Below are 24653 nucleotides of genomic sequence, written 5' to 3' on the forward strand. Positions count from 1 at the left end.
CAAGGAGCATCTCACTGCACCAGCTCCTGGTGATGCCGGCCCATTGTCAAGATATTCTTTTATCCTATAGAATATCAGACTCTAATGCAGTTTGTAATTGGAAAAGTGCAGGGAGCGCTCGCTCAGCTCGGCTCCAGACACACCTGCAGCACAGCTGTGCACTGCTCTGCCTGCCAGAGACACTCTGAGCTCGGGAGAGGGGAGAACAGCTGCCAAATCACAGAATTCCAGAACGGCGTGGGCTGGAAGAGATCCCAGGAACCCCCTCGTTCCACCCCTGCCATGGCAGGGACACGTTTCCCTGTCCCAGGTGCTCCCAGCCCCGGTGTCCAGCCTGGCCTTGGGCACTGCAGGGATCCAGGGGCAGCCCCAGCTGCTCTGGGCACCCTGTGCCAGGGCCTGCCCACCCTGCCAGGGAACAATTCCAAGTTCCCAGTATCCCATCCAGCCCTGCCCTCTGGCACTGGGAGCCATTCCCTGCGTCCCATCACTCCATGCCTTGTCCCAGTCCCTCTGCAGCTCTCCTGGAGCCCCTTCAGGCCCTGGCAGGGCTCTGAGCTCTCCCTGGATCCTGCTCCTCTCCAGGTGAGCACCCCCACTCCCCCAGCCTGGCTCCAGAGAGGCTCCAGCCCTGGAGCAGCTCCGTGGCCTCGCCTGGTCTCACTCCAGCAGGTTGTACCTCGCTCTCCAAACGCCCACCCGAGGCCAGGGGTGACCCCTGTGTGACCCAGGGCTGTCCCCCCAAGCCCTGGGCACTCAGGCTGGCTGCCATCCCGGCGTGGGGCAGGCCCTGGGCTGTGACCCCCCTGTGCCAGTCCAGCCTGCCCAGCCAGTGCCAGCCATGTGCGCCAGGCTGTGAGCAACCGCCGCTCCCGGGCTTTCCAGAAATACTCTGCTCTCTGCTCACTGACCTTTGATCCTTTATTCAATTTGCATTCTTCTGGAAAGCCCAGAAACGCGGAGGATGCCCTGACACTGGCGTCAGGGAGGAGGCTGGGACAGCGCTGGGGCCGCCTGCCTGCAGCAGAGAGCACAGGGCAGGGCAGGGAGGGGCTGAGTGGGAGGAGGCTGGGGCCGCCTGCCTGCAGCAGAGAGCACAGGGCAGGGCAGGGAGGGGCTGCGGGCACAGGGCAGGGGCTCGGAGCGCTGGGGAGGGGCTGTGAGAGCTGGGGAGGGGCTCTGAGTACAGGGCAGGGGGCTCTGAGTGCTGGGGAGGGGCTGTGAGTGCTGGGGAGGGGCTGCGGGCACAGGCGGACACACATCCCCTGTTTTGTTTTTCCCGGATGCTCCCAGACCCAACCCCTCTGCAGTGACCATGCTCCGAGGGGCAGCCGGAGCGCCGGGCACGCTGCAGCTCCTCACCCTCCTCCTGCCACAGCTGAGTAGGAGGTTATGGAAAAAACACGTTTTCCCAAATCCCAGTGCTTTCTGCTGCAGCTCCTGGCTCTGGCTCCACCTGCACCTCAAGGCACAGCTCAGCGAGGGCCCGGCAGGGTTCTGCTATCTTCGGCTGAGCTTGGAAAAGCAAGTTTGGCATTGGGGCTGCATCAGCTCTGCCCCCTCAGGGTGGTGGGCACCGGGCTGGGATGGCACCACGCTGGTAACCAGCTGGGTATGGACGGGTTTGGGTCAGATCTTGGCAAGAAATTCTTCCCTGTGAGTGTGGTGAGGGCCTGGCACAGGTGCCCAGAGCAGCTGGGGCTGCCCCTGGACCCCTGGCAGTGCCCAAGGCCAGGCTGGATGGGGTTTGGAGCACCTGGGACAGTGGGAGCTGTCCCTGCCATGGCAGGGGTGGGGTGAGGGGGGCCATGAAGTCCTTTCCAACCCAAACCATTCCAGGATTCTGTGATTCTCTTGCAGTTCCTAAACCTGAGTGTTAAAAGGCAGCATGCCACAACAGCAGATCAACGTGGATGGCAAAACGAACCTTAATAAGGAATAATTTACCCTCTAGGGGAAAAAATGCCAAACAGAAGCGTGTGGTACTCCCAGCCCGTGCCAGTGCAGTCAGAGATGTCACAGTTGTCACTCACCCCACAGCAAACACCCCCGAGACACCGGGGCAGAGCCCAGGGCACCGCGACCGCCGCCCCAGGGCCCATGGGGCTGTGAGAACCCCACACGGGAAACCCCAGTGGGACATCAGCTGGGAAACGTGTCCGTGGGAACAGAGAGACAATTCCAGTCGAGCAGGAGCCGAGCCTCGGGGAGTGAGTGGGGCATCAAGAGCAGCGGGAGGAGCCGTGAGATGCGCGGGGCCAGAGACTGTGGGGTCACAGACTGTGGGGTCAGGGCCGTGTGGGGTCATAGATTGTGGGGTCAGGGCCATGTGGGGTCACAGACTGCGGGGTCAGGGCCGTGTGGGGTCACAGATTGTAGGGTCAGGGCCGTGTGGGGTCACAGACTGTGGGGTCAGGGCCGTGTGGGGTCACAGATTGTGGGGTCAGAGACTGTGGGGTCAGATCTCTGTGGGGTCAGGGCCGTGTGGGGTCACAGACTATGGGGTCAGGGCCGTGTGGGGTCACAGACTGTGGGATCAGGTCTCTGTGGGGTCAGGGCCGAGCGGGTCCGAGCCGTGCCAGCACAGCCCATATTTAGGTGACATCCAGCGGCTGCGGGAAGCAGTGCAGCCCCACCGCCACCGCGGGCACCTCGCCAGGGCAGAAGCTGTGGCTGCCCCTTCCCTGGAAGCGTTTAAGGCCGGGCGGGACGGGTTTTGGGGCTGGCGGAAGGTCTGGGTCAGACCCTGCTCGTGTCGGGGGGCTGGAACGAGGCGCTGTGTGGGGTTCCTTCCAAGCAGTCGAGCACAGACCCAAGCTGGAGCTTCGGGAAGCTCGGTCTGCTGCCAGTCCTGGCACACCGCCCCGAGGTGCCCACAGGACAGGAGGCTGCTGCCGTCTGGGGGGCTGCTGGGACCCTCCAGGGCCCTCGGCACCCTCAGGGGTCCCAGCCGGCTGCTCCGAGCCGGCAGAGGGATGAGTTCGGAGGTATTTGCAATTTCCTCCCAGCTCAGGGGGGTTCCCCGCCCGCCAGGGCTCCCCCCCTCTGCAGCGGGAGAGCTCTGAGCGTTTAACAGCAGAGCTGGGGGACAGGAGGTGACGGGACAGCCCCAGCCCTGCAGGTCGGGGGCCCGCTGGGATGTCCCAGCCCCGCTGCTCAGCCCCGGCCCCTCGCTCCCTGCCCGGGGGCAGCAGCCCCTGTGCCACCACGGGAACGAGCAGCCCGTGCCAAGCGGCCCGTTTGGGGAGCAGCCTTGTTTACTCTGGAATGTTCACATCCCGGGAGCCGCTCAGCTACATAATCACCAAAACCAACACGGGACCCGCGTCTTTGTGCTTGCCCAGCGCCGCTCAGGGACATCAAAGCCTTGGCTCGGGCCGCAGCCAGCCCCGGGGCCCTGTCTGGCTGCTGCCGTGCCCGGAGGGAGCCGGCGCTGCCGGGGCGGGTGGCAGCACCCTGGGAGCCGCCAGCAGTGCTGCGGGGCCGGGCTGGCTGTCCCCGGAGCGCTGGCTTTCCCAAAACCGCCTGAGAGTCCTCACAGCTGGGAGGAGAAGGGCTGTGGCCATGCCTGGCTTAAGCAGGGGGTCTTTGGGCAGGGGGAGTTTGGGCAGGGGGTGCTTGTTGGACACGGATCCCTGGCATGAGTGGCTTGCCCTCACAGCCTTTTGCTGTTGCCCTGGTTTGTCCAGCTCCTCTCTCCCTCACCATCCAGAACACAGAAGTGATTGTCATCATCTCCCACCTGTGGGGTGGCTCTGCTGGGCCAAGGGCAAAGGACAGTGTCCCAGCCCCGGGGGACACAGGTGGCACAGCGCTGGCAAGCACCTCCAGCTGCCTCCCTGCTCCATGTGCCGGGTGTGCTGGGCCCACCACCACCGTTTGTCCTTTGAGCAGCAAATAAACCTGGACCAAAAGCAGAAGGAATTGTGGCCACAGCCACTCGGAGCCCGCAGCCTACACAGGCCTTGGTGTCCCACGTGTGCAGGAGCTCCCACAGCTCACTGTCCTCCAACAGGATCTGCAGAGGTGTTCTAGTTTGAAAAATAAAAAAAAATGCTATCTCCACCTGCAATGTCATCCTGTGCTCGTTCCGTGCTTGGGAAAGGGTAGCAAAGCCCTGGGAAGCAGTGAGTGAGGAGGGAGGAGACGCTGGGAGGAGGACAGGGAGGATGTAATTCAGGCACCTGAATCAGCCCAAGGCACTGGTATTGCCAGCTGCTTTGTCACCTCCACCCTTCTCTCTGCCGCTGCCAGACCCCGGGTGCATCCACAGGATGCAAGTCCCTTGCCGTAGGGCAGCTGAGCCAGGACGAGCTGCCTGGCACAGCCCGGAGCTCCGGGGCTTTGCGCGCCGCTGACTCACACCGGGAGAATCTCCGGCCCAGCCCGAGTCCCCTCGCGGCTGCCCCGAGGGGCCCGGGGCCACGGCAGGCTCACACATGCCCCAGCGGGGAGGGGAGAGCTGCCCTGCCGGCTCCGGGCTCAGCGCTGCAGCTGAGAACAGGAGGGCTGGGGCTCTCCGGGTCAGGGTGCTGTGGCCAGGGCCCCCAGACATCCTTGGCTCTGCTGTGTGGCAAAGAGTGCCCACGCCTGCCCGGGACACAGCAGGCTCTGCTGCTCTCCTCGGGCATGGGAATGGAGGAGCCGCTCAGGAGGGATGTGAAGGACAGCGTGGGAACGTGGTGACACAGGGGGAGCAGCCCTGGGGCACAGGACGGGGTGTCACCACTGGCACAGGCGCCCCAACACCTCTCTGAGCAGCTGGAGCAGGAACAGCGGCACCAGACCCTTCCCTGCCACTGCGATGGGCTTTCCTTCCTCTGGGGAATGGGGCACCGCCACCCCCGTCCCACGGCACGGCGGCAGTGGCGGGCTGGGGTCCGTGGGGGCTGTGGGTGCCTTTCTGCAGCGTCAGACGAATCCGCCCGGCTGCACCCCCGCGATTTATTCAGCTTAATCCGGCGGCGGGCAGGTCCCACCCGCGCCCCGCCGGCCGGGTGCCGGCTCAGCCCCGGGGGGACGGTCCCTCCCCGCAGGGAGGGGACTGAGTTATGAAAGTTGTCAATGGGGAGTGTCCGGGGGGCTGGAGCAGAGGCAGCCCAGGGGCGCGGGGCACTCGCTGCGGGCAGCGCGGCCAGGCTGGGCTGCGGCACCCCGAGGTCCCCGGGACACCCTCTGCCTGCCGCAGACAGCGCCGGCCGCGACAAGGGGCGCAGGGTGACACCCCGACCTCGGTCCCCGGCTTCCTGCGGCTCGCACCGCAGCTCCAGCGGAGCCTCCCGAGGCCGCTCTCGTGCCCTTATCACTTTTCCAGCCCAGCTTCTGCACTCTGACTGTTGGACGGAGAACTGATAAGGGTACGCGAGTGACACGAGCGACCGTCCTGGCGCGCTGGCCCTGCTGGCCCCGGGCTACCCCGGCTCCAGCGGCAGCAGCAGCCCCAGACGTGGGCTCGGGACAAACCGGCCGCAAAGCAAACGCTGGGCATACAGAAGTATCTTTTTTCACTAAAACCTGGCGGATCCCGTCACTCCGGGATTTTCCCTTTCAGCGTCTGCAGCAGGTCTCCAGCAGGAAAATGCATCTTTTTTGGAAGAGGTCTTGAAATGCTTTTTAATGCGTTACTGTTTGCTTGTGTTTCAGTGAAGTTAGCTGGGAATTCTTTGGGATCAACGTAAAGAATCGTTACAAAAGTAAGAAATGAGTGTAAAACTCCCGTGCTTTCCTGTGCCCGGAATTGTTCCCCTTTGAAGCTATTTATTCCCAACATTTCCCTGGGTTTCTAGGTGAGTTCCTGCCAGCCACCTCCAGGCACAGCAGTCGGAGGAGATGATGAGCACTGCAGAGGGACAAGGGCAGCGAGCCCCAGGATGAGGTAAGGGGGTGTCTGTGCTCCCATCCCCCTTGGGGTGCTGCAGCTCACATCCCACCCAGCCTGGGGCTGCCGGGGGTCCCACAGAGGCTGCCCCTGCACCACAAACCGATGCTCTAAAGCACCTTGGGATCCCTTCCAAAATATCCATCTTTTTCCCAGTTTTCCAGCTATTTCCACCAGTGAGATCTTTCCTGTCCCCTCTGAAGGGTTCTGCAGAGTGAGTGCCAGCACGCTGGCATTCTGGGGTGCTTGCCCAGGGATGCAGGCTGGGAGGAGAGGAAAGAGCCAGCACCAGCACAGGGAGCAGGTTTCTTTCCCCAGGGGATACAGCCTGGCCTGGCCGAACCCCACTGACTGCTGCAGCCCCACGGGGCTCCCCAAAGCACTGCCACCCCCACAGACCTGCCCTGCAGGCACACCCTGCTGCTTGACAAGGCTGGAGGGGATCCCCGAGCCCCACGCGGGTGGGTGTCCCAGATCCCCAAATTCCCAGGAGCAGGCATCAGGGCAGGGAGCAAAGCAGAGGAGCAGCTCCGTGTCAGGCACTGCACGCACATGGCCTGGGGAGGGGATGCACCCCTAAACCCACCCCCCAAAGATGCACCCCCTAAACCCAGAGCCCCCTGCTCCTGACCCCTGGCTTGGCCCCAGACACTGACTCAGCCCCAGTGGGAGTCTCGGCCCCCCAGGCAAATTGCCACATTGCCACAGTGGTGCCACACCGCCGCGTGCCAGGCACGGCTCCCTTCTCCCTCTGCAGCCCTTTGGGGAGAGCTGGGCCGTGCCCGGGGCTCCCCCGGCTGTGGATGGCACCACAGCAGCCCGGCCACGCCGGGGACCGAGCGCTGTGCCGAGCCAGTCCCGGCTATGCCGGGGACCGAGCGCTGTGCCGAGCCAATCCCGGCCACACCGGGGACCGAGCGCTGTGCCGAGCCAGTCCCGGCCATGCCGGGGACCGAGCGCTGTGCCGAGCCAGTCCCGGCCATGCCAGGGATACCCCGACTGTGCCATGCCAGGGATCCCCCGGCCATGAAACCCGAGCAGCCTCTTGGAGCACAGAGGGAGGGGTCAGTGTTTGGGACAGGCTCTGCCACCCCTCGTCGATGGCTTTGTGTCCCCCCCCCGTGACTCCAGACCCAGGCCAGGTGGGCAGGATGTGACCCCACCGAGCCTCAGCTCTGGGCACACACCGCAGTGGGCTCGGAGCACCTGGGGGTCCCAGGGCTGCTGTACACACAGCCCACGCAGCCCCTCGACTGCTCCGGGAGGTGTGGAGGTGGCGGTGGACCCACAAAATGAAGTGAGGAAAGACGAGGGTCGTCCCCACCACCCCACCCTGACCTGGTCGAGGGACAGAACTGGACCGGCCATGGCATCCCTCTGCACTGGGGGCTTCCCCGGGAGCACCAGGAGCTTCCGGGAGCCCCAAACTGGCCAGGGTGGGTGCCCGAAGCTACCGGGAACCCTAAACGGGTGGGAGCCCCAGATGTGAGCGCCTGCGCTCTGGCAGCCGCTTCTGCATGAGGGGTTCATCGGGGGGCCGGGACCTCGCGTGATCCCTCTGCAAACAGCCGCCGGCGGCTTGTCAGTGTGTGTTTGGCTTTCCCCCGTGGCAGGTGGGGTGATCAGCCATGAAAAGGCGGCTTAGCGCCGCCGGAAAACTCCTGAGGCAGCCGAATTCCCCGGCCGGCCGCGGGAGCCGGGGCACGGGGCGCGGCGGCTGAGCCAGCACCGGGGCCGCGCCGCTCCTCGCCCTGAGCACGTAGCCCTGATATTAAAGTCCCGAATAGGAAATTCCACTTCTTCAGAAAAAAAAAAAAAAAAAAACTAAAACCAGCGGCCGGATATTTCATAAGTGCCCCGGCGGACATGAAAGCCGCACCAGGAAATTTCACTCAGCAGAGATATTAAAGCTGATGCAGCCCTTGGGGCAGCCGGGGCCAAGCACCCGGAGCCCGGCACGAGGGAAGGCTGCGGGGACACGCGTGTGCGCGTTGCGCCGTCCCTCGTGTCGCTGTCGCCGCCAGCCCCGCCTCAGCCCCCGGCGGTGGCAGCGGGGCTCGGGGGCCGAGGGCGCAGGGTAAGGCACCCACAGCACACACGCAGGGCAGCAGCCGAGCCCAGCCGGGCCCAGGGCAGGGTCTCGGGGGGCTGCCCTGCTCTGGGGGCCCTCCAGGGAAGGGCAGCGGCGCTGGCCCGGCGCAGCGCAGCCCCGCTCACCCCCCGCTGCCGCCCCCGCAGGCACCGAGCGCGGCTAATTGCAGGTTATTGCTCCACTCTGTCATCAAACAGCCCTCCGTTCTCTTCCGACACGCGCTCCGAGGAGTGCAAACTCGGATCTTCCCCTGCCTCCGCTCGGCGCCTCCGAGCTGCCAGCAGCGCGGCACACCGCGGCTGCGGTGCCACCCGGGCAGAGGCGAGCTTGGGGCTCGGAGGGACCTTAAAGCCCCCCTCATCCCCCCCCTGCCATGGCAGGGACACCTTCCTCTATCCCAGGCTGCGCTAATCCCTGTCCAGCCTGGCCTTGGGCACTGCAGGGATCCAGGGGCAGCCACAGCTGCTCTGGGCACCCTGTGCCAGGGCCTGCCCGCCCTGCCAGGGAGCAATTCCTAATTCCCAATATCCCCTCCATCCCTGCCCTGTGGCAGTGGGAGCCATTCCACCTTGTTCTGGCGCTCCATGCCTTGCCCCCAGTCCCTCCCTGGCTCTCCTGGAGCCCCTTCAGGCAGTGGAAGGAGCTCTAAGGTTTTCCCAGAGCTTTCTCTTCTCCAGGCTGAAGGCATTTCATCCCTCAGCTTTGGCTGAGTCAGGATCCAGCAGCCCAGATGCTGGGCTTTATCTGCAATTCAGTCTGGAGCCCCACACCTCTGCCATTCCCAGGGACCAGGCACTGACTTTTCCTGTTGCTGTTCCCGGTGGGGATTCCTCAGAACTGGGAATTAAACACAACCCAAAGAGCACTGTAATGGCTTCTCAAGAGACAATGAGTTTCTAAAATTAACAAAGCAAAATAAGAGAATGGAATATTTTTGCATTGATTTTCTTGCCATGAATATTTATAAAACTTAGTTTAATAACATTAAGAAAATACAGGACAGTGCTGGGTGAGAGCTGCATCCCCAGCCCATGGCAAGGCACACACTGGACCTCAGCACCTGTGCCCTGCCAGCATCAGAGCTGCAGCACTGATTCCAGGAGCTCGGAGCTGGGAATCACCTATCCAAAACCCAGGAAACCCCCAGAAAGACCCCCAAAACCACAAGGAATTTATCACCCATTGCCACAAGCAATAAACACAGTGCCCAGAGAGTCCAAGCATTTTTGTCTCCCTGCCCCATCACAGCACATTCTCACCTTAATTGGTAAATAATCACACAAATTGCATTGTAACTCCATCCCTTCAGTGCCTGCCCGGAGCAGCTGTGGCTGCCCCTGGATCCCTGGAATGTCCAAGGCCAGGCTGGACAAGGCTGGGAGCACCTGGGACAGTGGCAGTGTCCCTGCCATGGCAGGGGTGGCACTGGGGGGATTTAAGGTCCTTCCAACCCAACCCGTTCTGGGATTCAGTGATTCACCCATCCCAGCACAAGTGGCCTCGTCCTCTGCCTCCCACAGAGATTCACTCCCTCCTGCCGGGATCTGGTGATTCCCACCCTGGTATCAAGGGCACTTCCAGCCTTTTGAGGTAAGGGGTGCTCTGCCGTCCCTCTGGAGCACACCCAGGGCAAAGCCCACCGTGGAGGTGTGAGAATGTGCAGATTACCAAGGGGAAATCGAGTAGGGAGAGAGATGTGTTGTCAAGGCAACAGCAACTGCAGGACTGGGAGAGGGAAGGGGGGAACAGGGGTGCCCGGGGGTGCGGTGGTGGACACAGGGGCACAAGAGGCCAAGGGTGAGGACAGGGAGACAAACACTAGCCCCTGCCCCTCTGCCCACCAGGACAGCTGCCAGCCCTGCTCCCAGCGAGGGAGGAAGGTCCAGAGCATCCCCAGAGCATCCCCAGAGCCCATCAGCTGCACGCTGCCCAGCCCCACAGCCCAGCTCCCAGGGCCCAGCAAGGGACAGGAGCTGCCACTCTCCAAGGCCCAGCAACTGAGCAATGCCACCCCAAAAAAGGGGAGCAGCTCCGGCTGCTCAGTGACACAGAGCACCACAGTCTGGTTTTCAGACCTTTCCACAATTGGAAAGTCAAACCAGCTCCCCACACCCTGGAGCCCCGTACCCGGAGCACCCTGCTCCCTCTGAGCCTGTGCTCCCCCTGAGCCTGTGCCCCCCCTGACCCCTGCTCCCCCTGAGCCTGTGCTCCCCCTGAGCCTGTGCCCCCCCTGACCCCTGCTCCCCCTGAGCCTGTGCTCCCCCTGAGCCTGTGCCCCCCCTGACCCCTGCTCCCCCTGAGCCTGTGCTCCCCCTGAGCCTGTGCCCCCCCTGACCCCTGCTCCCCCTGAGCCTGTGCTCCCCCTGAGCCTGTGCCCCCCCTGACCCCTGCTCCCCCTGAGCCTGTGCTCCCCCTGAGCCTGTGCCCCCCCTGACCCCTGCTCCCCCTGAGCCTGTGCTCCCCCTGAGCCTGTGCCCCCCCTGACCCCTGCTCCCCCTGAGCCTGTGCTCCCCCTGAGCCTGTGCCCCCCCTGACCCCTGCTCCCCCTGAGCCTGTGCTCCCCCTGAGCCTGTGCCCCCCCTGACCCCTGCTCCCCCTGAGCCTGTGCTCCCCCTGAGCCTGTGCCCCCCCTGACCCCTGCTCCCCCTGAGCCTGTGCTCCCCCTGAGCCTGTGCCCCCCCTGACCCCTGCTCCCCCTGAGCCTGTGCTCCCCCTGAGCCTGTGCCCCCCCTGACCCCTGCTCCCCCTGAGCCTGTGCTCCCCCTGAGCCTGTGCCCCCCCTGACCCCTGCTCCCCCTGAGCCTGTGCTCCCCCTGAGCCTGTGCCCCCCCTGACCCCTGCTCCCCCTGAGCCTGTGCTCCCCCTGAGCCTGTGCCCCCCCTGACCCCTGCTCCCCCTGAGCCTGTGCTCCCCCTGAGCCTGTGCCCCCCCTGACCCCTGCTCCCCCTGAGCCTGTGCTCCCCCTGAGCCTGTGCCCCCCCTGACCCCTGCTCCCCCTGAGCCTGTGCTCCCCCTGAGCCTGTGCCCCCCCTGACCCCTGCTCCCCCTGAGCCTGTGCTCCCCCTGAGCCTGTGCCCCCCCTGACCCCTGCTCCCCCTGAGCCTGTGCTCCCCCTGAGCCTGTGCCCCCCCTGACCCCTGCTCCCCCTGAGCCTGTGCTCCCCACGCACCCATCCCAGCAGCACTCCTGCCAGGCCCTGACAGCTCCCTAAAGCTGCTGCACTATTTTTACCCCACGGTTGCTATAGAGACATCCGAGCCGCTCCCCGTGATGATGCAGCTGCTTTTGGGTGATGCAGTCTCTTCCAGAAGCACTGCATCACCCACTGCATCATCACCCACTGCATCACCCACTGCATCACCACCTGCATCACCCACTGCATCACCTGTTGCATCATCGCCCACTGCATCACCTGCTGCATCACCACCTGCATCATCACCCACTGCATCACCCACCCCAGGTCCCCTGGAACACCCCCTCTGGCCCCAGAGGTGTGTGCCAGACCCCCGTGCTGTGCCACAGGCTGTGGGGTCACACAGACACCTGCTCCACCCCTCGTTCTGCTGCCCCGGGCTGGGCAAGGTCCCACCACAGCCAGCTCAACTGTCCGGCCAAAGCCAGGGACCAGAGGGGACAAGGAGCAGCAGTGTGTGGCACTGCACGGCCACAGGAGGTGGCAGGGCTGTCCCTGACTAATGGACTTTAGCTGGTTGGTCTCCAGCACACCCGTTTTTCCAGCAGGAGAAATCAGGGTCCCGATTAAAGCAGGTACAGGAGCCTGGGTCATGTTTGAAGGGAAAGCAAGGTGCTGTGGGCATGGTTGGACTCTCTGCTCCATGAAACCCCAGGAGGGGCGAGGCTGGGCTGGGACCCCCTGTGCCCAGCGTGTCCCACAGGGGGGGACCCGGGCTGTGCCCCAGGCAGCAGGAGCAGCAGAGCCGGGGTCCCCCCGGGAGGCTGAGCTCCCCCAGGGCTGTGCTCAGCCCCAGGGAGCATGGCTGTGAGCAGGGAACAGCAGGGATGAGCTGGCAGGAACCACTCACACTCACCCAGCCCTCGGCACAGCACCCAAAGCAGAACCCGCAGCAGCAGCAGCCTCCGGGGCCACGGGGCTGCTCCAGCCCAGGGCGAGGCTGCCCTGGCACCACCTGTGCCTGAGCCCGGAGCCCCGAGGTGCCAGCAGAGCGTACAAGTCCATCCCCAGATGGAGACAAGGTCCTTCCCCAGCTCTGCTCAGCCAGGGGCTGCAGCTCCTGCAGGGATGAGGAGAACATGGAGCCGACAGCCCCTGGCCATCCTGTCCCTGCTCCCACAGTCTCATCCCTCAGGGCAGCACTGCAGCCCCTCGAATGCCCCAGGAACCACAGCTGCACCCCACGGAGAGCAGACAGCCCCGTCACAGCCCCAGAGAGCAGCTCCCCCTTCTCCAGGCAGGGCCAGACCCCAGCCATAACCCCAGCAGGCTCTAATGAAGGGGTGGCAGTCCCTGGCTGCTCATCCAGGTGGGCAGTGCTGGGATGGCCCCACAAAGCACCTCTGCTGCTCTTGGCAGTGACACAGCTCTGTCACCTCCGCCCCTCTCTGTCCTGCCAGCAGAAAGAAGCCCCCTGCCCAGGTGAGGCTGCTGGGTGCCAGTGCCACCCATGCCACAGGGGACTGGCATCACTGCAGCGCTCCCAGGCCCTGCCAGCCCTCCACACCCTGCCAGGGCTGCTCCGTGTGGGCAGAGCCCCCCGTGGTGGCTCCCAGCCACCTCAAAGGCACCTCATCCCAAACCAGTCATGTCTGCAGCCCATCCTGCTGCCCAAGGCTGCACGGGCACTGCTGAGATCACAGCCGTGGCTCAGAGCCCTGCACAGAGCTGCAGCTCCTCCAGCAGCCATCCCTGCAGCCCCGTTGCCATGGCATCCTCAGGGACGGCAGAGATACTGGTGAGGAAGACAAGGAGGATGAAGATAGGTGGGCACACTGGCTGGGGCAGATTTGAGGCCCTCTGGCAGCGGGCAGGGGCTATCCCTGCTCCCCTCCCAGGACTGGCATACCGGAGCTGGCATCGCCACGCTCCCCTCCCTGCTGGGGCATCTCCCACCCCCTGAACACCTGGAAGCTGGTAAGGCTGGGCTGAGCAAGCAGGAAAGGGAATTCTAGGGTTTTAACATCTTCAGGGATAGGCCATTACAGCTTTCCAGCCAGCAGCAGCCAGCCTGGGGTCCAGCACAGGGCTGAGAACTCACAGCAGCAGCAAGGGGGCCAGAGCACCAAGGGGCTGCTGTGGGGGAGGAGGCTCCCCAAGCCTTGCTTCCAGCGTTCTCCTAATTGCAATCATCAGGCACCCAGGACCTTCCTTTTTTCCCCACAAGCACCTCCTCCCTCCTTGTCACCATCCCTGACCCGTCTGGGGTGCCCTGGGAGCAGAGCAGACCCCCTCAGCTGGGGGATGTGGGGGCTTGCCCTGGGCAGCCTGGGCTTCTCCTGCCACCACAGCTTGTCTCTTCTAAATGTGTGAGTTTCAGGAGTTTATTTTTAAGATGTTTATTTTGTCAAGGTCTTTATATTATGTTGGTGTTAGGAGTTAACGTGTTTATTTTTTACAAGTAAACTGGTGTGCTCATGCATCAGAAAATGGACAGATAAACACATTTTTAGGGGGTTTATGGCCAGTTTAGGCAGGTACTGCAGAGTGTCTGTGTTACCAAGTCAGGAGGAACCTGCCATAAGATTTGCCAAATGCTCCCTAACATAGTAAGACTGACTTAATTTCTCTGCTGACTCTGATTCTCATTGTCATCATCTCTGAATGAAGAGCGCTGCAATATTAGATTATATTTTATTAATCACAAGAGAAATTCCCCAAATGTTAACGTGATACGGGGGGTGTGGTGACAAACACCCTCAGAGCTGCGATGGTCTGCAGAAGTGCAGGACCCTGGGGGTCAGGGTGGTGGTCGGGGGCATCTGTGACCATTTCCCTCTTCCTCTGAGCTCCCTCTCTGCAGGGACTGCTCCGAAAGAGACACGGAGGAAGGTGGAGGAAGCTGCTGGGAAGCAGGCTCTTGCCCAGCTGTGAGAGCTGGGGACGAAGGAGGGCCGGCACACTGCTGCACATCGCCCTGGCGCCGAGGGCAGCGCTGCCCGGGGAGCAGACAGCGGGACCCAGCTCGCCCTGCAGGGCACGGAGCCCTCCTGTGCCCCAGGGTGCCCTCGGGCTCTCCCGGGTGTGCGCCCGAGCCGCGGAGTCCTTAACATCACAGGGGGCTTGGGGGCCGCAATTCCCCCTGCTCCAGGTGGGGAGAGCTGCGGGCTCAGAGCTATTCGGGGTCTGGGGGGCCCCAGGAGCAGGGTGGGGCACGCACAGACACCCCCACGGGTGGGCACAGATGGACAGAGACCTCTCAGCCCCCTGCAGCCCCCCGCACAGGGACAGAGAGCCTACAGACTCCCGCACAGGGACAGGGACCCTACAGACCCCCGCACAGGGACAGGGACCCTACAGACCCCCGCACAGGGACAGGGACCCTACAGACCCCCGCACAGGGACAGGGACCCTACAGACCCCCGCACAGGGACAGGGACCCTACCCCCGCAACCCCGAGCACACAGATACAGACACTGCAGACCCCCGCACACAGACCCCACAGACCCCGCAGCGCCCAGCACACGGACACAGACCCCACAGACCCTGCAGCCCCCTGCACACAGACACAGACCCTACAGACCCCGCAGCCCCCAGCACACGGACACCCCCGCCCGCCGCTCCCCGCACCCACCTGCGGGCGGACGCGCCGCCCCCCCGCGCCCTCCTCCTCGCTCAGCGCCGGGCACCGGCACCGGCACAGACACCGGCACCGGCACAGACACCGGCACCCAACACTCGGCACCGGCACCAGCCCCGGCACAGGGCACGGGGCAGCGGAACCAGCACCGGAGAGCGGCACCGGCCACAGCCACGGGCACCGGCAGCAGGTACCGGGTGGGGTAGCGCACCCCACCATCCCCAGCGCAGCCGGGGCGGCGGCAGCGGAAGCGGGATGGCCGCGGCTTGGAGGGGCGCGGGGGACACCGGTCCCGGCGGGAGTGGGGGAGAGCCGCCGCCCGGGTCTCCCTCCCTCGGGTCCGGGGGGTCCCGCGGGAAGGGGCCGCGGGCAGCTCCCGGGCAGGGAGGGTACCGTGGGCGCCTTTGGGGGGAGCTGGGAGCAGTGAGAGCACTGACCGCCGGTCCAGGGGCCGCAGCATCCCCATGGAGGGCACGGAGGGGTGGGGAAGGGCCGGGAGGCTTGTGCCCTCTCCAGGGGCACTCTGGGGGCACCGGCTGCTCAGGGCTCTGGGAACATTCTGAGGAGTGAGACGGGGAGCGGGGGGCAGCAGGAGTGGGTGGCAGCGCGGGCCAGTGGGGGGTAGGAGCAGGGGGCGGTAGAAACACAATAGGCAGCATGACTGTGGCTGCTTGTGCTTCCCCCCGGCAGTGAGGAGGCAGAGATCCCGGCTCCAGCCCAGGAAGCCATCAGGGAAGTTCACACAGTCTCCAGCGGGCTTGGTGCTGTGGCCCCCCAGACACAGCAGGCCGGTGGAGACCACCAGAAGCTCTCTGGCCTCCTGGGGTAACCACGGCATCGGGGCAGCTGTCTGCACAGGGTGGGAGGGCACAGCCACAGGGACAGTGGGACGTGGGGCAGTGCCCGGAGCTTGGCATCCCAGGACGGCAGGCACGAAGCAGCCGGGCTCACCTCTTCTCCGCCGTTCCCCCACAGGCAGCAGCGCCACCACCCAGCGGGAAGCAGCAGCCATGGATGAAGTGACGGAGCTGGAGCTGGGGGGCAACTCCCTCCTGAAGGCCGTGTGGCTCGGCCGGCTGCGGCTGACGCGGCTGCTGCTGGAAGGGGGGGCTTACATCAACGAGAGCAACGAGAAGGGGGAGACTGCGCTGATGGTGGCCTGCATCACCACGCACGTCGACCAGCAGAGCATCCACAAGGCCAAGATGGTGAAGTACCTGCTGGACAACAGAGCCGACCCCAACATCCAGGACAAGTCTGGGAAGACCGCCCTCATGCACGCCTGTATCCGGGGGGCTGGGGGCGACGTGGTGTCCCTGCTGCTGGAGAGTGGGGCAGACCCCAGCCTGGAGGACCACTCAGGAGCCTCAGCGCTGGTCCACGCCATCAACGCCGAGGACAAGGCTGTGCTGCAGCGCCTCCTGAATGCCTGCAGAGCCAAGGGGAAGGAGGTGATCATCATCACCATGGACACATCAGCCTCTGGCGCCAAGACCGCCAAGCAGTACCTGAACGTTGCCCCTGCGCTGGAGTTCAAGGAGAAGGCTCCCCTCGAGGAGAGCACAGCCCCCTCCAGTGCCCACCTGAAAACTCCCATCTCAGCACCTTCCCCTGCCGAGAAGGAGAGCAGCATTCTCACCCCACAGCCTTCCCACACGGGGGAAGCTGAGCCACCCTCCCCGGGCCGCAGAGCTGGCACGGCCCGGAGAGCCCACCTGCCCCGCCTGAAGCGACTGCGCTCGGAGCCCTGGGGGCTGGTGGCACCCTCGGTGCTGGCCGCCTCTAGTCACCGCGACGACACGCGGCTCTGCGCTGACACTGAGGTCATCACGGGCATCGGCGACCTCTCGCTCTCCAAAAAGCCCTCCCTCACCCGCAGCAGCAGCAGCAGCAAGGGAAGGGACCCCTCTCTCTTCCCCCCAGTGGATGAGCAGGCACTGGGGCCGCTGGCATGGAAAGGCACCCACGAGAAGAGCCCAGGCACCCACCCGTGCCTGTCCCGGAGCACCGCGGTGCCGGAGGAGCCGGAGAGCGCCGGCTCGGCCGCGGGGATGGACACCCCACACCGGTGGAGGGCAGGCACGGAACACAACGGGGACCCGCAGCTGAGCGAGGCGGGGAAGGGGCCGCCCGAGAGGCGGAGGCTGAGCGGCTCGCAGCTGGCCTTGCTGGAGGGCTGCTGTGACTCTCCGTCCGGCAGCGCCAGCGCCTCGCCCAGCACCGCCCGGCGCCGGCCGCCCGGCGTGCTGGAGAGGCGAGGATCCGGGACCCTGCTGCTGGACCACATCTCCCACACGAGGCCAGGATATCTGCCCCCGCTGAATGTGAACCCCAACCCCCCGATTCCTGACATTGGCTCCGGCAAAGCCGCCTCCCCGCTGGCTGCTGGGCTGAAGACGCTGGTGCCCCTCACACCCAGCTCGCCCCGGCGGGGTGACCGGAGAGCCCACAGGAAGCTCCTCCGCAGACATTCCATGCAGGCAGAGCAGATGCGGCACCTCTCCGATTTTGAGGAGGTCGTGGCGCAGTAGCCGTGCCGCCCTTTGCTCACAGGGAGTGGCCAAAGCTGCGCTGTCCCCGCAGAGACGAGACGGTGCCCACAGAGTGGGCACTGGCTCTGGGGACACGCTGGTGGCCAGGGGGCTCGGCCCTGAGCCCAGGGGCTGATTCGGGAGCGGGCTGATCGGCAGATCGATCCCCCGCCGTCCTCGATCGCCAAGCCTCGTGCCAAGGATCCCACCTTGCAGTTCACTTATTCCCAGTTGCAATCCGCTTTCCTTACATCCTGCTCGTTCTCGCACCGAATCCCGGCCCGGAGCCCCCGCTGGTGATCTCTGGGGCCGAGGCGTTCATGGAGTGCCTTCCAGGAGGGGAAGGGGCTCGAGGAGCGGAACCCATCCAGCCACGGACCGTGCCGGTGCTCTCCGGGAGCGGGAGAGGGAGACAATGCTCCACTCCGCGATTCCCGAGCGCGCCGGAGCTCCGGCGGCTGAGCTCGCCCGGCACCGCTGCAGCCGCGCCGGCTGTGGGCCGGGATGGGCTTGCCTCGACTCTGAAGCGTCTGAACTTCAGGGGGCTCACTCCCGCCGCGCCTGAATTCAGGAAGCGCTGAACCCCCGAGCAGGATGGTGCCAGCCCGGCTGCGGGGGGAACCCGGGGTGCCAGCTCACCGCGGGTGACACGGGCTGACCCCAGGGCTCCGTCCCCCCGGGAAAGCCGCAGGCAGGGCGCTACAGCCAAGACCCCGCGGGCCCCCCAGCCCCGCGCATCCCCCCCGCACGCTGTGCCGCGGGCCGGCCGTGTGCCGTGGCTGCCGCAGATTCCATCGCTCCATGACTGCGTGTATTCACGAGACTGCGTGCGTGGGGACAGGCGTCGGGGTGACGCCGTGGCCCTGCCGAGACTTCTGCACTCGTTTTGCACTGCATTAATAAAGCGCTCAGCTCTGGACGGAGGCCGATCTCGTGTGCAGCCGACTCCAGGCGCCCGGCCGCGGGTCCCGGGAGTGCCCAGGGGATCGCCGGGGCTGCCGGAGCGCCCCGAGATGCCGGGGGTTCCCAGGGTGCCGGGGTCGGTGGAACGTGCCCGGGATGCCCGCGGGTGTCCGCCCCGGGGCCGGAGGTGCCGCCCGCGCCCCGCCCCGCTCCGCTCGCGGAGGAAACGCCACGTCAGGGGGGCGGTGCGGGGGCGGTGCGGGGCCGACGGGCTGGGCTCGGTGCGGGGCCGGTGGCGGTGCGGAGCCGGTGCCGGTGCGGGTCGCGATGCCGGGCGCGGTGCGGACGCTGTGCCTGGCCGCGCTGCTGGGCGCGCTGGGGGCCGGCGGCACGGAGCTGACCCTGGAGCTGCCCGACAGCGCCCAGCGCTGCTTCCACCAGGAGCTGGAGAGCGGCGTCAAGTTCACCCTCGACTATCAGGTACCACCCTGCCTGTACCTGCCTGTACCTTCCTGCAGCCCTGCGTGCTCCGTGCCTGCGCCCCCTCCCCAAACCCCTGCCAGGGCCCCCTCCACCCGGGCCCTGTTTGTGCCCCATCCCTGTGCCCCTGCCCGTGTGCCTGCCTGTGCCCCAGTGCCCCTGCCCCCTTGCCCACAGCCCTGCCCATGTGTGTGCTATTGCCTCTGCCCATGCCACCTGCCCGTGCCTCTCCCACACTCCCATCCTGTGCCCGGCAGAGCCTCAGGCAGGGCTCCAGTTCCAGCCCAGCTCCCTCCATGCTGCACTAGGAGTTGTTCCCAACCCCAGCCCCATTCCCGGCAGGGCCTGAGAGCCAGGCCTGGGATGTGCCCACATCAGCCATGGACGCCCCTGACCTGGGTCATGGGTGCTGTCCCTGTCTCCAGGCACCCCACCTGAGCCATGGGCACCCAGCTGAGTTGCCAGCACTGTGGCACACAACTTCCCCAGGGCTCCCCTGGCCTGGGCCCCATCCCATGGGCATGGTGCCCGCTGGCCTCTCACACACACAGCTGTGGGGCTGGGCAGGGGGCCCTTGCCACGTCGCTTGGCGTGTGCCACCATCGGAGATGTGTCTCCCTGCACAGGTGATCAGCGGAGGACACTATGATGTGGACTGCTACGTGGAGGACCCCAACGGCAAGACCATCTACCAGGAGACCAAGAAGCAGTACGACAGCTTCTCGCACCACACCGAGCTCAAGGGTGTCTACACCTTCTGCTTCAGCAATGAGTTCTCCACCTTCTCCCACAAAATTGTCTACTTCGACTTCCAGGTGGGCGACGAGCCGCCCATCCTGCCCGACATGAACAACCGCGTCACTGCCCTGACACAGGTGGGTCCTGGGAGGGAGGAAGGGAGGAAGGGAGGAAGGGAGGATGGGTCCTGTCGCAGCCCCCAAACAGCCTTGTGGGATGGCAGTTGGAGACTTGTCCCCCTCCTCCTCCACTGGATGCAGAAGTGCCAACCGCCAGCCAACAGCCCCACCACACACCACATCCTCTGCCTGGCTCACGGGGCTGTGCTGGCTCTGGGCTCCCCTCTCTGCAGCAGCTCCTGTCTATCCCCGTGAGGGAATTGCATCAGCCATTCCATTCCTTGGTGTGAGCTCTGGGCTGGGCATCCGGGTGCCCTCGTGGGCCTCTCAGTGGGGAATGACCCTGCATGGGTTCTGGCAGGGAACCTATTACACAAACACTGCTCTTGAGTGCTGCTCTTGACTGCCCTGGCACAGCCCCCTCAGCTGAGCCATGTCAGAAGCGACAGGGGGCTCCTGTCCTTGTCCCCCAGCTGGAATCCGCCTGTGTCACCATCCACGAGATGCTGAAGGCGGTGATCGACTCGCAGACCCACTACCGGCTGCGGGAGGCGCAGGACCGCAGCCGGGCCGAGGAGCTCAATGGACGCGTCTCCTACTGGTCAGTGGGGGAAACCCTCATCCTCTTCGTGGTCAGCATTGGCCAGGTGATGCTGCTCAAGAGCTTCTTCACTGAGAAGAGACCCAGCAGCAGTGGAGCTGGCACCTAGAGCTGCTGTGTCTGTGCCTGAGTGGAGCAGGCAGTGGGACAGCCCTGGGGCTGCTCTGTGCCTCCGATCTGTGCCGTGGGCAGGCGGGGGGTGGGAGCAGGGGGTGACACTGCTGAGCTGGGTGACACAGCCACCCAAGCACAGGCGTCCCCCGGCATCACCTCCCACTTGCCATGGCCCGGCCTACCCTGTCCCCTCGCCTGGGCACCCTGTCCCCACTCTCTGGCTGCACTGGGAAGCTGGTGGGAGCAGCACCAGCACGGCACTGGGGCACCCTCGTGACTGGGACGTGACCACACGCTGCCCCTGAAGCCCTGTGCAGCCACCGAGGGCAGGGGCAGCCCACCCGGCACCCACCCAGTGCCCTCAGCCCCAGGAGAGCTGCCCGTGGGCTGGGGGTCTCTGTCTGCACCCCAGCTGTCCTGTGGCGGGCAGGGTGCTCCCAGCAGCGGGGCCACAGCAACAGCAGCATCCAACGAGGGAAGGCTTTTTGCTGGGTGGTGCTCTGGCTCTGCCAGCTCCTCCCCTCGCAGCAATTCTCAGGCTGGCAGCAGGTGGTGTGCCCGTACCAGGTGGCATTTTCATACTCACACGAGTCCTTGCCTGAGAGTCAGCCCCCTCACACATTCCCCCCACCCTGTGGACACGCTCCAAGGAAGCCCCATCCCTGCCCCAGACGCACGGAGGACTCACACACACCTGGGACTGCAGCCCCTCATTCCCTGGAGCCCCACAAGACCCCTGGAGTGACTGGTGTGCTGGCCCTCCAGCCCTCAAGCAGGTGTGAGACCATTTTTCAGAGCTGAAGCAACTCCGCTAGACTTTTCCTTTGCCACTTTCAAATAAATCCCTGCAAGCATGGCTGGCACTGCCGTTATTGGGCACAGCTTCTGCTGCCCTCCTGCCTTGCCCCCTGCCCACACCAGCTGAGCTTGCTCCTGGCGCAGGAGCAGAGGCTGGAGCCAGAGCCCCCTCAGCAGGAGCACAGCCCTGTCTGTGCCCAGTGTGAGGCTGCACTCTCAGGGGCTGGCATGGGGTTCCCACTGCGCAGTGGGAGCCCCCGGGCAGACCCCAGCTCTGGGGTCCCTTCCCTGAGGCTGGGGGCATGCCAGGGCAGTTCTCCTGACTCTGGCAGTGCTGCTGGTGCTGGGGGCAGTGAGGGGCCCAGGCAGCCTCAGCCCTCGCCCACCTCTGCGGGCCCCGGCAGCCGTGCTGGCTCTGCCGGCAGCGCTGGCCTTGGGGCAGCATTGCAGGTGGGAGAGCTGGCCCTGAGTGCCTCCCAACAGCCTTGGGCCCGAGCCAGGAGCTCCTGTTTGGAGCACAGCCCACAGCAGCAGCACCCCGGGACTGCCACCAGTCCTGGCAGGGACCAGCCCTGCGCCCGCTGTGGGGATGAACAGGGAGGGAAGCACCCAGCCCTGGCCAGGCCGGGATGGTCTGGAATCTTCCCCTGCCTGGGGACCCTTGAGCCACCCACGGTGGGGACAGGGGCAGCTGTGACCCCCGTGGGTCAGGGTGCTGGCTCTGGGGACACCAGCTCAGCTCCCAGCTGGGGGACACGGGAGGGACAAGAGATGGCCATTGGACACTTTATTGCTGTTCAGGGCACAGAGAAGGGAGAGGGGAGGGGGGCACCCCCACCAGCCCCCAGCCCGCAGAGGCACTTTGGGGTGCAGGGAGAGCAGCAGTGACCCCATCCCCATGGACCTCTGCTAACCTGGTCATCCTGCTGCCAGCCCCCCCTGCCCTGAGCACCCAGCTGGTGTCACAGGGAGCTGCTGTGACAGGAGGGGTCCCTGGCAGCCCCTCGGGACCTGCGCAGCCCCTGGGCTCCCCGCTGGGGCGGCAGGGAGGAGGCTGAGCAGCGGAAGGAGCCCGTGGCTGGGGAGGGGGGCTGGGCCAGGGGGCCGTGCCTGCAAGGGCACCCCCAGCCCCCCCGGAGGGGGATGGTGAAGAGCCCGTAGGTGATGGGGTCCAGGCACGCGTTGAACAGGCCAAAGATGAAGAGAATGTGGGTGAGGGCCGGCGAGATCCTCTTCTCCATGGCACGGGGGCAGAACCAGTGCCAGAGCCCCAGCAGGTAGTAGGGGGTCCAGCAGAGGATGAAGGAGGAGACGATGACCAGGCTCATCCGCAGCATCCGCAGCCGGGCCCGCGGGATGTTGTTCCTGGAGCACCGCAGCGACGCGTCCTGCGAGGAGACTGGAGGGGAAACGGGGCTGGGACAGGGATCCCGTGCCCCGGGGGAAGGCTGGGGGGTCCCTACAGAGCTCCAGACAGGACTCGCCCTGGGCAGGGGCTGCGTCCCGTGGGCACTCACAGAGGCCCGAGCCCATGCGGCGGGAGATCTCCAGCAGGATGCGGGCGTAGCAGCAGACCATGATGAGCAGAGGCAGCAGGAAGAGGCAGGCAAAGCCCACCATGTTGTAGAGGGTCTCGTGCCAGGCCCGGGGGAAGCTGCCGCGCGTGGTGCACTGGGTGAAGTTGTGCGGGGGGCTCAGGGTGATGGTGTGGAACACGAACAGCTGCAGACAAGAGAGGTGGGATGGGGGTGATGGGGGTTTGCGCCTCCCGAGCCAGGGAGGGCACTGGAGGCCAAAGCAGGGACCCCCAGGGACAGAGCCAGCCTGGGGGGTGGGTTACCCCCCTGCAGTGGCTCTGCTCTGTACCGAAAGGGGCCTGGGGCAGCCCCGGCAGTGGGCAGAGCTGGGCGAGGGGGGTCACTGCCACCGCCACTCTGCTGCCAGCTCTCCGTGCCCACCCTGCGGGTCACACCGGCCCTGCCCGCGAGCCAGTCTCCGGCTGGGTGGGGGTCTGTCACCAGAGGGGCCCGGCTGGTACCTGTGGCACGGCCAGCCCCGCGCTGAGCAGCCAGGCCGCATGCAGCATGGCGCGGTTGCGGGCGCGGGCGCGGGCGATGGCCAGCGGGCGCAGGATGGCGGCCTGCCGGTCCAGGCTGATGACCACGGTGACGAAGGCCGAGGCGTACATGGCCAGCAGGCGCAGGTACATGAGCAGGCGGCAGGCCAGGTCGCCCGCCCGCCACTGCAGCGTGATGTTCCAGACGGCGTCCAGCGGCATCACCACCACGGTGAGCAGCAGGTCGGCGGCGGCCAGGTGCCGCAGCAGCAGGCGGATGTGGGGGCGCCGGCCGCCGCCCCGGCCCCCCACCGCCCGCAGCACCGCCAGGTTGCAGCCGGCCGAGAGGGCGAACAGGGCGAAGGTGACGGCCACGCGCACCTGGGCGGCCGGGGAGAAGGTGGGCAGCCGCAGGGGCTCCTCGGGGGGGCTCCAGGCGCAGCCCCACTCGGGGGGGGTCGTGCCGGGGGGCTCCGCGCTGGTGTTTCCCACTGCAGGGCCGGGGTCGGGATGGTCCCCACCTGCCACAACAGGCAGAGGGGCAGCGGCAGCCCTGAGGTGGGGGCTCTGCACTGTGGGTCCTGTCCCCTGGAGCCCCCTGAGCCCCCTGCCCAGGGCCACAGCGCCGACATCGCGTTTCTGAGCTCGCTTCCCTGTGTTTCATCCCTGCCTGCTCACTGCATCCTGCTGCTACCCCTGGGCCTGCAGCAGCCCCCAAAGCCCCTCCATGCCCCAGAGCTACAGGGGTCCCCGCACCAAGCAGGGCAGAGGAAGACAATGGCAGCTGACCCAAACACCGCCCACCTCAGGCCATTACTGCTGTGCCCCTCGGTGCACAGAGCACCCCTCATGATCCTGCCTGGGAAGGTGACCCCACCCAGCCCAACAATGACACCCGGAGCACCAGAAACCCCATTCCCCCCTCCTCACCTGCATCCAGGGTGTCCTGCCTGGCATTCCCCAGCCAGGCCATGGCAGGGCAGGTGCTCACACAGTGCCGAGGCTGTGTGCTCAGGGCTCCTGCATCTGCTCGGGGGCACGAGGGAGAGCAGGGCAGGTACCGGGGCAGGTACTGCAGAGAGGCAGCACCTGCTGCTGCAGCTGCTGTGGCGTGGGCGCCCTTGGCAGCTCTGAATGGTCCTTGACGCAGCCAGCAGCTCGGAACAGCACGGTCCTTCCCCTGCCACCCACAGCACACGGACACACACGTAAGCGTGCGTGGGGCTCACACACAGGACTGGACAGTGGGATGTGCCCCGCATCTGTGGCAGGGAGCCCCCTGCCCAGGGGGTGCTGCTGGTGCCCCCCAGGTCTGGCACTGCTGCTGCCACGGCCAGGTATCAGAGCACACAAGGGCTCCTTGCACTGAGGGGCAGCATTTGGGGGGCTCAGAGACCCAGAGGTCCCTCCTCCCAGCCCTGCCACTGCCAGCTGCTCCTGCAGACTGTGGTCACCCCCATGGCAGTGTCCCCAGGGCTGGAGCACGTGCCCAGGTCCCTTCAGCCCTGGCTGGAGAGCGGGACTGCCGCCGAAGAGGGCAGAGCAGGGGGTTGCTTTGCATCTCAAAGGC

General features: G+C 65.7%; 3 protein-coding genes across 3 annotated transcripts; 2 read left to right on the forward strand and 1 right to left on the reverse strand.

Moving 5' to 3' along the window:
• Positions 1 to 15753: 15753 nt before the first annotated feature.
• ANKRD34C (ankyrin repeat domain 34C) lies at positions 15754 to 17274 on the forward strand. Its single transcript, XM_041419102.1, has one exon. It carries the CDS (start codon positions 15754 to 15756, stop codon positions 17272 to 17274), a length of 1521 nt encoding a protein of 506 aa, XP_041275036.1.
• A 1147-nt stretch (positions 17275 to 18421) lies between these two features.
• On the forward strand, positions 18422 to 21092 carry TMED3 (transmembrane p24 trafficking protein 3). Its single transcript, XM_041419115.1, has 3 exons — positions 18422 to 18657; positions 19284 to 19532; positions 19988 to 21092. Exons 1-3 carry the CDS (start codon positions 18505 to 18507, stop codon positions 20222 to 20224), a joined length of 639 nt encoding a protein of 212 aa, XP_041275049.1. The 5' UTR covers positions 18422 to 18504; the 3' UTR covers positions 20225 to 21092.
• Positions 21093 to 21989: 897 nt separating this feature from the next.
• Positions 21990 to 24056, reverse strand: LOC121343380 (gonadotropin-releasing hormone II receptor-like). Its single transcript, XM_041418496.1, has 4 exons — positions 24014 to 24056; positions 23066 to 23604; positions 22545 to 22749; positions 21990 to 22426 (listed from the first exon to the last, which is right to left on the reverse strand). Exons 1-4 carry the CDS (start codon positions 24054 to 24056, stop codon positions 21990 to 21992), a joined length of 1224 nt encoding a protein of 407 aa, XP_041274430.1.
• Positions 24057 to 24653: the final 597 nt, after the last annotated feature.

This window comes from Onychostruthus taczanowskii, unplaced genomic scaffold, assembly GCF_017590055.1.
Source record: "Onychostruthus taczanowskii isolate IOZ18803 unplaced genomic scaffold, ASM1759005v1 scaffold6, whole genome shotgun sequence".
NCBI lineage: Eukaryota > Metazoa > Chordata > Aves > Passeriformes > Passeridae > Onychostruthus > Onychostruthus taczanowskii.

What these genes read in the sequence shown, in the direction of transcription:
- TMED3 (XM_041419115.1), top strand. Translation starts at nt 18,505, where the DNA reads ATGCCGGGCGCGGTGCGGACGCTGTGCCTGGCCGCGCTGCTGGGCGCG. An exon ending in AGTTCACCCTCGACTATCAG is followed by an intron (nt 18,658 to 19,283) that starts GTACCACCCTGC and finishes CTCCCTGCACAG; the next exon opens with GTGATCAGCGGAGGACACTA. An exon ending in GCGTCACTGCCCTGACACAG is followed by an intron (nt 19,533 to 19,987) that starts GTGGGTCCTGGG and finishes CTTGTCCCCCAG; the next exon opens with CTGGAATCCGCCTGTGTCAC.
- LOC121343380 (XM_041418496.1), bottom strand. Translation starts at nt 24,056, where the DNA reads ATGGCCTGGCTGGGGAATGCCAGGCAGGACACCCTGGATGCAG. An exon ending in GCAGGACACCCTGGATGCAG is followed by an intron (nt 23,605 to 24,013) that starts GTGAGGAGGGGG and finishes CTGTTGTGGCAG; the next exon opens with GTGGGGACCATCCCGACCCC. An exon ending in CCGCATGGGCTCGGGCCTCT is followed by an intron (nt 22,427 to 22,544) that starts GTGAGTGCCCAC and finishes TTTCCCCTCCAG; the next exon opens with TCTCCTCGCAGGACGCGTCG.
- ANKRD34C (XM_041419102.1), top strand. Translation starts at nt 15,754, where the DNA reads ATGGATGAAGTGACGGAGCTGGAGCTGGGGGGCAACTCCCTCCTGAAG.